General features: G+C 44.9%; 1 protein-coding gene across 5 annotated transcripts in view; it reads left to right on the top strand.

The window, feature by feature from the left end:
• The window catches only part of ZC3HAV1 (zinc finger CCCH-type containing, antiviral 1), a 62,469-nt gene that overhangs the window by 42,557 nt on the left and 7,496 nt on the right, over positions 1 to 12,416 (top strand). For 4 of the 5 annotated variants that reach the window (XM_042973294.1, XM_042973300.1, XM_042973301.1 and 1 more), the window contains exons 9-12: positions 345 to 447; positions 3,192 to 3,273; positions 4,036 to 4,166; positions 5,442 to 5,575. In XM_042973294.1, the coding sequence (XP_042829228.1) occupies positions 345 to 447; positions 3,192 to 3,273; positions 4,036 to 4,166; positions 5,442 to 5,575 (450 nt within the window). Of the gene's footprint in view, positions 1 to 344; positions 448 to 3,191; positions 3,274 to 4,035; positions 4,167 to 5,441; positions 5,576 to 9,127; positions 9,363 to 12,416 lie in introns of those variants that run through there. The other variant, XM_042973299.1, reaches the window with a different exon arrangement.

Here is a 12,416-nt window from a genome sequence, read left to right as displayed (position 1 = left end):
TCCACCCCATAATTATTGATGCCTGGTCTAGGGTAGCTTATATGGATGATGTGCTGTTATCTGGCTGCCCATGTCCTCCCCTTTACTGTCTGACTTCAATTTAGAGATTAGATTAATTGCTGACTGCTCATCTCATCACCTCTTTGTTTTCTGGGTCTTACAAGAGGGCAGTGAAGGATACAGCTTTTTAATCACGAGAAACTTCCATCCAAAAGGATTTTCTCTTATACATGTCACAGTTCAGTGGTGAAGATCTGCTGTATTCCTAGCCTATGAAAAATAACAAGAAACGTTTTCTAGAACTAATTCTCGGTTCTTGTTTGTTTTCTTTTTTCTGTCTAAAGGGATGATTCAAACAAACGTAGCTTCCAAGACCCAAAAGAATGTTGTCAGAAGGCCAAAATTCGTGTCTTACGAGGATGTGGAACAGATTAAAAGGGGGTTCAAGTAAGTGTTCAGAAGCACTGCCTGCTGGCGGATGCTGTAGGTGTTCACCCGCCGATCTCCCCAATCTACTCCTGCATCTGTTTTCTTGAAATCTTCCTGCTTGCATAACACTGCAGTTTCCTTTTGCATCCTCTATGCTTGTGAAGCGGTACAGGGTGGCTGAAAGGGTAGGCGAGCAGGAAATCTGTCTCTTCCTCTGACTCACAGGGGACTTGGCGGGAGCCTCAGCTACCCGGGTCTCAGCCTCTTCACTGTGCACGGCAGGATCGAAGGGGTGTGCCTAGAAATAACCAGATGCACCATTAGAGGGGCTTGTGTTCCTGTGGGTTCTTCTGCATATCTTTTGTTTTGTTGAGTGGATTTGTAGAGGGTAGGCAGCTGAGGAAGAAATGGGCAAAGAGAGGGAAGCGTTAGTTGCCTGGGCAAGGAGATTTGGACATGATACAGTTGATTGAAGGGGATTGTTTGGAGGAAATTTTGCTGTGGAGGATCCTGTGTCGCTCTCCTCTGTGTGCTCATGAAACTCCGTAAAATCTACATTGTTCATGAAGGGTTTTGGGGTTGGGGTTTCCCCCCACCCTCCCGGGTGATACGTGGTTATGTGAAACAGATTTCAAGGTGGGTGTCAAATCAAGCATGACTTTTTCACAGTTGATTTATTTCAGTTTTTATCAAAACAAGGTGTGTGTGTTGCATTTTGTTGTTTTTATTAAAAAAATTTTTTTTAATGTTTATTTTTGAAAGAGACAGAGACAGAGTGCAAGTGTGGGAGGGGCGGAGAGAGAGGGAGACAGAGAATCCGAAGCAGGCTCCAGGCTCTGAGCTGTCAGCACAGAGCCTGATGTGGGGCTCGAACCTGTGAACCGCGAGATCATGACCTGATCCGAAGTTGGATGCTCAACCGACTAAACCACCCAGGCGCCCCTTGTTGTTGGTTTTTAAGAAACTAAGCGATTCGTCCTTAGAGAATTTCCCACATTCAGAATGTATCAAATTGAATGCCTGTGGGGTCATCTGATAAGAAATTTCTATGAGCTCATGGCTTGTTCAAGATTTAGAGGCTTGATTAGATCAAGGTTCCATTGTTGGTTAATGGTACAATTTAACTGCTACTTTGTACTTCCTGTCACATCACAGTAGGAGGCACATAATGTCTAGTTGTCCTCCTTAAAATTTGTTTAATGTTTATTTATTTATTTTAAGAGAGAGAGCAAGAGAGCCGCGGGAGAGGCGGAAACAGAGAGGGAGACAGAGAATCCCAAGCAGGTTCTGTGCCGTCAGCACAGAGCCTGACATAGGGCTTGAACTCAGGAACGGTGAGATCGTGACCTGAGCTGAAGTCCGACCGTTAACCGACTGAGCCACTGAGGCACCCGTAGTTGTCCTATTTTTAGTGACGAAGACGAGACAGGGTTGTGTTCATTCCAGTCTGACCTCTCTGTAACAACTTCTCACTGTTCCTCCTCTGTACTCTCCTCTGTTCCTCCTCTGTTCCTCCTCTGTTCTCTCACTCGATGGTTACAGTTGCTCCTGCTGGTCACCGTTTCAATCCTTTATTTCATCAGCAGTTATGAAATGGTGGTTTTCTAATCCTGTCAATTCTGCAATTACTAGCTGTGTACTGTCTGCCAGGAAGAGTTTTCCTCAGTTTCTACAGGAAAGACAGCAGGATTCTTTTCCTGGTGCTTCTCGTCTACTCCAGTGTTTATAGTTTCTCAAAGACACTGTAAGACATCTTAATGTTCGCTCGCATATTAGATCCTTTGAAGGTTGAGCAGGAATATAAAAAGGAAGGAATGCTTTTACATCTTGAATCAGTGGGAAAATAACATTAAATTAATTTACCACATTACGGATAATGACTGCATTTAAAAAGCTTTTTTTTATTATTATTTTTTAATGTTTATTTATTTTTGAGACAGAGAGCATGAATGGAGGAGGGTCAGAGAGAGAAGGAGACACAGAATCTGAAACAGGCTCCAGGCTCTGAGCTGTCAGCACAGAGCCTGATGCGGGGCTCAAACTCACGAACTGCGAGACCATGACCTGAGCCGAAGTCGGCCGCTTAACCAACTAAGCCACCCAGGCGCCCCTAAAACGCGTTTTTTTTTTTTAACATTTATTTATTTTTATTTTTTTTTTAACGTTCTATTTATTTTTGAGACAGAGAGAGACAGAGCATGAACGGGGGAGGGGCAGAGAGAGAGGGAGACACAGAATCGGAAGCAGGCTCCAGGCTCCGAGCCATCCATCAGCCCAGAGCCCGACGCGGGGCTCGAACTCACGGACCGCGAGATCGTGACCTGAGTCGAAGTCGGACGCCCAACTGACTGAGCCACCCAGGCGCCCCAACATTTATTTATTTTTGAGAGAGAGACAGAGACAGAGACAGAGTGTGAGCGGGACAGAGAGAGAAGGAGACACAGAATCTGAAATAGGCTCCAGGCTCCGAGCTGTCAGCACAGAGCTCGATGCGGGGCCTGAACTCATGAACTGTGAGATCATGACCTGAGCTAAAGTCAGATTCTCAACCAACTGAGTCACCCAGGTGCCCTGGATAATAACTGCATTTTAAAAGAGCCTAATTACTAGTACAACTATATCAGGAATGCACAGGAAGGTAATCCAAAATAAAATACAAAGAAAATATTCTCTGGGAAACCTTGGCTTAGTGACTGGAATTTTGGGACAGAACTCGGGCCTATGGAACAGGGAGCCAAGTGAATTCTTTCTCTTACTTGTAGGCATCAGCCGGCGCAGACCCTGTCAGAGCCGTTAACCTCGACATTGTTCCCTCAGCAGGAGTTTGGCTCGAATGGATATGAGGTACTGGTTTTTGCTTTTTGGTGTATCAATTGTTTAGAAATGTGGGAAGGGGCTTAGCTGTAGATCTGTGTGTTTGGATGAGAAAACGGTTGGCTTCTATGAAATTCATGGATCAAGATTCAAAGGCCTCCAAATGGTAATGGTGTTACTTTCCCAGAGAACAGCCACCCCCTCCAGGTCACCTTGCTGCCCTGCCATACCCGATCCCTTTGGGTCGCGTCCTTGCGAGAACCCTCTGACCTATTAGGATCTCTGCTTCATGGATGACAAAAGCGGGAAGTCAGAGAGTGAAAGTGCCTCGTCTGTTAGTGGGACTTAAAAAGCAGGTTTCTGGGGGAGGGTACAAACTGCCTCAGCTCGTCACCTACCCTGGTTGGGGCAGTACTCCTTCTATACCGTTCCGCGTCCACGTCACGCTCCAGATTTGAGTGCAGACCTCTTACACACCTTCAGTGCCTCTGTCCCTGCTCTAGCTTATGGCCCTCCCAGGTCACTGCACCAAGTCCGACACCTCCAGGGGGCGTCCCTTTGCCTTTAAGCATCGTGCGTTGCCAGCCATCAGTCAGCCTGCTCCGATGGGCCCAGTGCCAGCGAGTTCGTGACTAGAATGAACTGCCAGATGTGGAAACCCTAAGCCAGCTTATCCCACCTGCTGCTGGGGGCCTGGCAAGGATACCCCATGGCATCATGGGCCACGTGTGTGGACATATCGTGCTCTAAATGTCTCGTGTTTCACGTTTACATGGTTTTTAATTTTCTCAGCTGTTAGAGATCAATCAGCAGACTCTGGAATATGACACAATAAGCGAGCGTTTTAAAGCTTCCATGAAAAATTTCAAGATTGAAAACATAAAGAAGATCAAGAATACAAAGCTCTTGAATGCTTTTGAAAGGTTGGTGGCCACACGATCAGGGTTTTTCTTTGTTTTTTGTTTTTCTTTTTGTTTCAACGTGAAGTTTGAAAGGATTAGTTACAAGCTGTACTTTAAAACCAGTTCACTGGTTTGTTTTATTTTACTTTATTTATTTATTTTTTTAATATTTATTTATTTCTGACACAGAGACAGAGCATGAGTGGGGGAAGGACAGAGAGAGAGGGAGACACAGAATCAGAAGCAGGCTCCAGGCTCTGAGCCATCAGCACAGAGCTCGATGCGGGGCTTGAGCTCACGAACTGCGAGATTGTGACCTGAGCCGAAGTCGGACGCTCAACCGACTGAGCCACCCAGGCGCCCCATGGTTTATTTTATAGTGAAGAGTGTCTTCAGGGTCTAGTTCGTTTTTTCATTTAAAAAATTTTTGTTTTTTAATGTTTATATTTGAGAGAGAGACAGAGCTAGCAGGGGAGGGGCAGAGAAAGAGGGAGAATCAGAATCTGAAGGAGGCTCCAGGCTCAGAGCTGTCAGCACAGAGCCCGACACGGGGCTCGAGCTCATGTGAAATGGTGACCCGAGCCGAAGTCGGACACTTAACCCACTGAACCAGCCAGGCGCCCCTCATTTTCTTTTTTTTTTTAATGTTTATTCACTTTTGGGAGAGACAGCATGAGCAGGGGAGCAGCAGACACAGAACTCAAAGCAGACTCCATGCTCTAAGCTGCCAGCACAGAGCCCGACGTGGGGCTCAAACTCACCAACCATGAGATCGTGACCTGAGCTCAAGTCGGACGCTTAACTGACTGAGCCACCCAGGCACCCCTGGTTTTTTCATTGTGTAAACTCGAACTTCTCTCTTTCGGCTTCACTTTTATGATTCTTTGATTTCATGGGTCTGTCATTTATTTTTATTTAAAAAAAATTTTTTTTTAACGTTTATTTATTTTTGAGACAGAGAGAGACAGAGCATGAACGGGGGAGGGTCAGAGAGAGAGAGGGAGACACAGAATCCGAAACAGGCTCCAGGCTCTGAGCTGTCAGCACAGAGCCCGACGCGGGGCTCGAACTCACGGACCGCGAGATCATGACCTGAGCCGAAGTCGGACGCTCAACCGATTGAGCCACCCAGGCGCCCCAGATGTGTCTGTCATTTATAAGTTTTCATAAATTTACTTTTTTGTAGCTGGAACAAGAAAATTTTAAGGCAATTCGACTTTGGTTTGGGATTAAAGTCATTAACTGGAGTGGGGAGAGGAATGCTCTGGGCGTTAAGTCTCACATTTCCTTCATTAGGAAGAAAATGAAGATGAACAACAAAAGGGAAAACATCCTGTTTTGTGCCACAAGCCGCGCCCATGTGGAGTCTATCTGTGCGAATAATTTTGACTGGATCTTACATGGGACTGATGAAAACAAATATGGAAGAGGTTTGTGCTAGAATAGAGACGCCTCACTAGTAGAATCGTATCTCAGGCTCTATTATGAGGTATATGCCATGAATTTGTCCTCGCCAGCACGTGTAGGCTTTTGCATGCATGGAGAATTAAGCTCTTGTTAATCTTTTGTTTTTCTTTTTGAGAAAGAGAGAGAGAATGAGTGGTGGAGTGGGGGGAGAGAGAGAGGGAGACACAGAATCCGAAGCAGGTTCCAGGCTCCGAGCTGTCAGCACGGAGCCTGTCGCAGGGCTTGAACTCACAAGCCGTGAGATCATGACCTGAGCTGAAATCAGACACGTAACTGACGGAGCCACCCATGTGCCCCTCATGTTAATCTTAAATGCCCAAATTAGAGTGGTACATTGACCTGGGACGTGATTGCTGTACCATAGTCCTGCTCCTTCCTGTCTTGGGTTTTTTTGCAGGGTGGAAGGACCGAAGAGTTTCAGACATGCTTGCAAAGGATTCTGCCTGTCGGCTACATTGTCTGCCATTACTTCCATTCTAGCTATGGCTCTTCCTGACTTGTGTCCAACCCTGTGAAGCCACTAGAAGTAGCCTTCCATTGCCACTGATAGGTTCTAATCGTGGGAGGAGAGGCCTCTCTCTGTCTCAGGCCATGCTGGGTCACCTGGGGACTAAAGTAGTGTGGGTCTGCCCACACACACAGTGTCTTTTTCAGCTCCTTCTTTCTGTTCCTAAATTCTCCCATATAATCCTTTTCTTTCTTTCTTTCTTTCTTTCTTTCTTTCTTTCTTTCTTTCTTTCTTTCTTTCTTAGAACTTCAGAAGTTCAGGGGCACCTGGATGGCTCTCAGTTAAGCATCCAGCTCTTGATCTCAGTTCAGGTCTTGATCTCAGGGTTGTGAGTTGAAGCCCCACGTTAGGCTCCATACTGAGCATGAAGCCTACTTAAAAAAAAAAAACAAACTCAAAAGTTTAATTTTATTTAAATTATGAGCTACTTTTTAAAAATGTTTATTCATTTATTTTTGAGAGAGAGAGAGCAGGGAAGGGGCACAGAAAGAGGGAGAGAATCCCAAGCAGGCTCCATGCTGTCAGCTCAGAGCCCGATGTGGGGCTTGATCTCGTGAACCGTGAGATCATGACCTGAGCGGAAATCGAGTTGGATACTTAACCAACTGAGCCACCCAGGCGCCCCTGAGCTACTTTTTACTTGACTTAATTTCTCTCTCTCTCTCTCTTTCTTTTTTTTGAATCTAGTTGACACACAATGTTACTTTCAAGTGTAGTACAGCTTGGTGATTTGATACGTTTATTCCTTATGCTATGTTCACAAGTGTAGCTGTCATCTGTCCCGTTATATCCCTGTTACGGTATCATTGACTGTATTCCTTAAGTTGTGCTTTTCATTCTTGTAATTTACTCATTCCATAACTGGAGGCCTGTATCCCTCTCCCCTCCACTCATTTTGCTCAATCAACCCTCCTATCCCCTCCCCTCTGGCAACCATTGGTTTGTTCTCTTTATTTATAGGTCTGATTCTGATTTTTGATTGTTTATTCTTTCTTTTTTTATATTCCATTTATGTGTGGAATCATATGGTCTTTGTCTTTCTCAGTCTGACTTATTTCACTTAACATAATAACCTCTAGATCCATCCATGTTATCTCAGATGGCATGATCTCTTCCTTTTTTATGGCTGTGTAATATCCCATTGTGCGTACATGTATTTAGGTATGGGTATATATGTGTGTATGTATATTTGGCACATTTTCCTTATCCATTCATCTGTTGATGGACACTTAGGTTGCTTCAATATCTTGGCTGTTGTAAATAGTGCTGCAGTAAACATAGGGGTGCATATATCTTTTCAAGTTAGTGTTTTTGTTTTCTCTGGGTAAATACCCAATAGTGGTATTATTGGATCCTGTGGTATTTCTGGTTTTAACTTTTTGAGGAACTTCCATACTGTTTTCCACAGTGGCCGTTCCGGTCTATCTGTACTGGTTTATCCACCAACAGTACACAAGCATACCTTTTTTCCAGATCCTTGTCACTGCTTGTTGTTTCTTATCTTTTTAATTTAGCCATTCTGACAGGGGTGAGGTGATATCTCATTGTGGTTTTGATTTGCATTTGTGCGAATCAAATCTGATTCTCGTTTGCATTTGATTCGCATTAGTGATGTTGAGCATCTTTTCATGCGTCTATTGGCCATGTGTATGTCTTCTTTAGGAAAATGTCTATTCAGGTCCTTTGCCCATTTTTTAATCAGGTTATTTTTTGGTGTTGGGTTGTATCAGCCATGTGATTCTTAAAACAAACAAACACAAAGAATCACTCATCTTAAGGAAACAATTAATAGTGTATCAATTCTCAAAAGGGGCTCAACTCCTACAACTAAGATTAAATTCACACACACTCCAAAAGGTAAGAAGCCAGTCAGTCAGCCAACAATTTTTTTTAAGTTTATTTATTTTGAGAGAGAAAGAGAGAGAGAGAGAGAGAGAGAGGGAGAGTGAGTGCAAGCAGGGGAGGGGCAGAGAGAGGGAGAGAGATTCCCAAGCAGGCTCCACGCTGTCATTGCAGAGCCCGGTGCAAGGCTCCATGTCACGAACTATGAGATCACGACCTGAGCTGCCATCAAGAGTCAGATGTTTAGGGGCGCCTGGGTGACTCAGGTGGTTAGCGTCTGACTTCGGCTCAGGTCATGATCTCACGGCTCGTGGGTTCGAGGCCCGCGTCAGGCTCTGTGCTGACAGCTCAGAGCCTGGAACCTGCTTCAGATTCTGTGTCTCCCTCTCCCTCTGCCCCTCCTCCGTTCATGCTGTGTCTCCCTCTACAATAGATAAACATTAAAAAGAAATGTAAAAAGAGTCAGATGTTCAACTGAGCCATCCAGGCGCTCCAGTCAGCCAGCAAATATTTTTGAGTGCCTTCTGTACACTAGATAGTGGGGACATAGATGTGAACTAACTAGATATGGCCGCCCCCCAAATTACTTCACATAATTAATTAAGTGATTGCAAATGTGCAGCTACTATAGAGGAAGTGAACGGGTCCTATGGACACCTGCCCCGGCTGGAGAAGTGTTCCCAGGGAACGGCCCAGGAGGGTTTACCTGCATTAGAGACTCAGCGTGAAAAGTGAGGGATGAGTGGTGTAAGATACGGCCCCACGGGAAAGAATTGAAACCTGACTCTAAGGGCATGGGAAGCTCACGAAGGGTTTTAAGCCAATGACTGGATGGGAATTTCATGTTTATGAAGTTTAAATGCATCAGTAAAACTTACCTAGAAATGGGATGACTCTCTTGAGATAATGTTTCTCTTATGGGATGACTATCTTGAGCGAGATAATGTTTCTCTTATATTAGAACTCAAAGGAATATATATCCTAGAAAATGGAAATCGAGTATATACGTGTTCTTAGGTTTTTGACCCTGATAGTGACATACATGGGCGTGTAGTCTGGTTTTCCTATTTTGTAAATGGCAGGGCACTGAAACCCTCTGAAGTGCATCTTGATAGTTTGATAGTGTTACTCACGTGCTATCACTTTTCCTTTAACTTGGCAAAAGAGGAGCGTTCTCGAGAGCCAAGAAAAAACCCTGTGGGTGGTGTGGAAGAAAGAGACAAGAATGGGGTCTGCAGTTCTCACAGATGGGCCAGGGGTCCGTCCAGGAGCTGTGCCCATGTTTCCCATGCTACCCTCCGTTGAGAAGGTATTGATGCTTCTACTTGGCCTGCCTCCTGTTACACCGAGTTAGGAGGTGTTTTTGTTTTGCTTGTATCTATCTATCTATCTATCTATCTATCTATCTATCTATCTCTCTTTAAAGTTTATTTATTTATTTTGAGAGAGAGAGAGAGAGAGCACGAGTGGGGGAAGGTAGAGAAAGAGGGAGACAATATCCCAAGTAGCCTCCACACTGTCAGCGCAAAGCCCAGCGCGGGGCTTGAACCCACGAACTGTGAGATCATGACCTGAGCCGAAACCAAAACTCTGAACGCTCAACCAAGTGAGCCGCCCAGGCGCCCCTGTATTTATTTTTAATGTCAACATTCCACTTGCGTCACCTGTGATGGTACCAGTCCTGTCTAGATAGACGGGTTTGAACCACTGGGCCCGTAATCTTAAAAAATTCAGACAGTTGTCCTAAAAGAGGCCCAGTGGTAGATGTCAGAGATGTTGTTCCTCTCTGAGGGAAAGTAAAGCCCCCGCCTTGTGCATGTGTGAAACCACTCCCTTAGGCTGTTATCTGTATGATTTCGTATGTGACTATGTTAAGGGGAGCAGTCTGGACTGAGGATAAGAACAACAGTTAGGTAGGGGCACCTCAGCGGCTCAGTTGGTTCGGTGTCCTACTTTGGCTCAGGTCATGATCTCATGGTTCATGAGTTTGAGCCCCGCGTCAGGCTCTGTGCTGACAGCTCGGAGCCTGGAGCCTGCTTCGGATTCTGTGTCTCCCCCTCTCTCTGCCCCTCCACTGCTCAGGCTCTGCCCCTCTCCCTCAAAAATAAATAAACATTTAAAAATTCAAGAAAAATAAAGAACAATTGTTAGGTAAAAGCCACTCAACTTCACAGTCAGAGGAGATGATTAAAAACTCAGACTTGGATAAAGAAATAGAAGCAACATGAAATTAGAAGAAACGGCACATGTCTGGGGGGTAGCTAAGCAAAGAGGGACGTGTCCTGGTTATAAACTGGATTCAAGAGGCCAGATGGGAGGCCCTTAAGGCCAGGGAACATATTTGGGATCAAGGGTGCTGGGGGCATCAGAACATATCTAAAATCTCCCAGGATTCTGCAACCCAGGTTCCTCCCAGTGCTAAATGGTTGGAAAGAAAGAAACAAAAATGTTATTTTTGAAGGTAATGTGAGTGTCTTTACGTAGAAAACCTGAAAGGGACCCGCAGAGAATTGGGATGTTGGCGTTCTACACAGGAAATGGGACACGGGTCCCTCTGCCACGGGGCTCCTCTCTGTCATCCCTGACAGGCCCCGCCCAGGATCCCTGAATAACCGAGTTGGAGCCAACTTGACCCGTTTTGACTCCCAGCCTAGAAGAGGGTTCCTTTCCCCGGTCTTACTCAGAGTTCTTTCTAGTTAACAGAGTCCATTATTTTTTTGCAGTGCGTATCCAGATCCTATTTTGGTAATCAAAAGCTGACCGTGATTCTTCCTTTCTCCTTATAGATGTCTTCCAAAGATTCTTCTCTCTGAGGCCGAGAACGTGTCTGGCTAAAATAAAAGTGGTTAGATATAAAGAATGGTAAAAAGAAAAACAAAAAAGCACAATATTATCCCATTATATCAGTTACACTGAGAGTGAGAAAAAAAAGATAAAGTAGATTACAGGAAGACAGCATATTGTAAAGTCTAAGTAGGACCTCCAGGATAAACAAAAGCTAGCTAGGCAAAAAACAAGGCAAAACGAAACAAAAAAGTTGGGAGAAGAGTGTTTATGAAGACCAGACATTGACAAAGGCCGGGGAGGCTGTGGGTCCGGTGTGAGTGACAAAAGATGTGGCCGGTGAGGTCGGTGTCTGATCCTGGAAGACCTTGCAAGCCATGCTAAGGGGAGGGATTTGTCTCCGGAGGGCAACCGGAAACCGCTGCTGGCTTTGGGAAGCAAGTGCCAGGGCCTGGCTGCAGTGTAAGAAAGGAAGCGGGTCCAAGTCTAAAGGTGTTGTTAAGAGTCCAGGTCAGGGGCGCCTGGGTGGCTCAGTCGGTCGAGCGTCTGACTTGGGCTCAGGTCATGATCTTGGCGCTTCACGGGTTCCAGGCTCAGAGCCTGGAGCTGCCGATTCCGTGTCTGCCTCTCTTTCTGCCCCTCCCCTGCTCGCACTCTCTCTCCATCTCTCAAAAATAAATAAACATTAAACAATTTAAAAAAAAAAAAGGGTCCAGGGCAAAAGTAGTGTGGCCGAGATCCATTTGGAGGCAGAAGGGATCAAGAGGATGTTGGGGTTCAGGGAATCTATCACGTGTAAGAGGTATTTGCAAGAAGGGTTGGATCACTGAATGAAGCAAAGGTACTTCCAGATTATATAAGTATGATTTTTATTTTTATTTTTCTGTATTTTTAAAATGTGTATTTATTTGGCAGAGAGAGAGAGAGAGAGAGAGAGTGACTGGGGGAGGGGCAGAGAGCGAGGGGGATAGAGGATTTGAAGCAGGGCTCAAACTCACCAACCCGGAGATCATGACCTGAGCCAAAGTCAGATGCGCAACTGACTGAGTCACCCAAGTGCCCCTATAAATGTGATTCTTAAAAACTGATGATTCATTTTATTTTTTAAAAATGTTTATTTATTTTGAGAGAGAATGTGAGCATGCAGGCAAGTGAGCAGGGGAGGGGCAGAGATAGAGGGAGAGAGAGGATCCTAAGGCTCCTTGCTGTCAGCTCAGAGCTTCTCAGTTGGTTGAGTGTCGGACTTCTACTCAGGTCATGATCTCACGGTTCGTGAGTTCGGGCCCCGCGTCGGGATCTGTGCTGACAGCTCAGAGCCTGGAGCTGGCTTCGGATTCTGTGTCTCCGGCTCTTTCTGCCCCTCCTCCACTTACTCTCTCTCTCTCTCTCAAAAATAAACATTAAAAAAAAAAAAAGAAAAATAGCTGAATAATCAAATCAGGACTCAGACTTTATTACAAAATAGACCAAAATTAATTTAACAAGTATAAAAGTAACTCAGTGCCCTTAAAACAGGCACAACTATCTCGGAATGTTGCAAATAATTTCATGGCTTTATCAAGCACTACAGATGCACACTGAAGACAAATACGGATGAAAATTTGGTTTATTGTTTTTATTCCATTTGCTTTAAGTCAAATACATTTTTACCAGTAACTCCGTATTATTTA

The sequence above is a fragment of the Panthera tigris genome, chromosome A2 (assembly GCF_018350195.1).
Source record: "Panthera tigris isolate Pti1 chromosome A2, P.tigris_Pti1_mat1.1, whole genome shotgun sequence".
Classification (NCBI taxonomy): Eukaryota; Metazoa; Chordata; class Mammalia; order Carnivora; family Felidae; genus Panthera; species Panthera tigris.
This window is presented reverse-complemented; position numbering and strand designations above follow the sequence as displayed.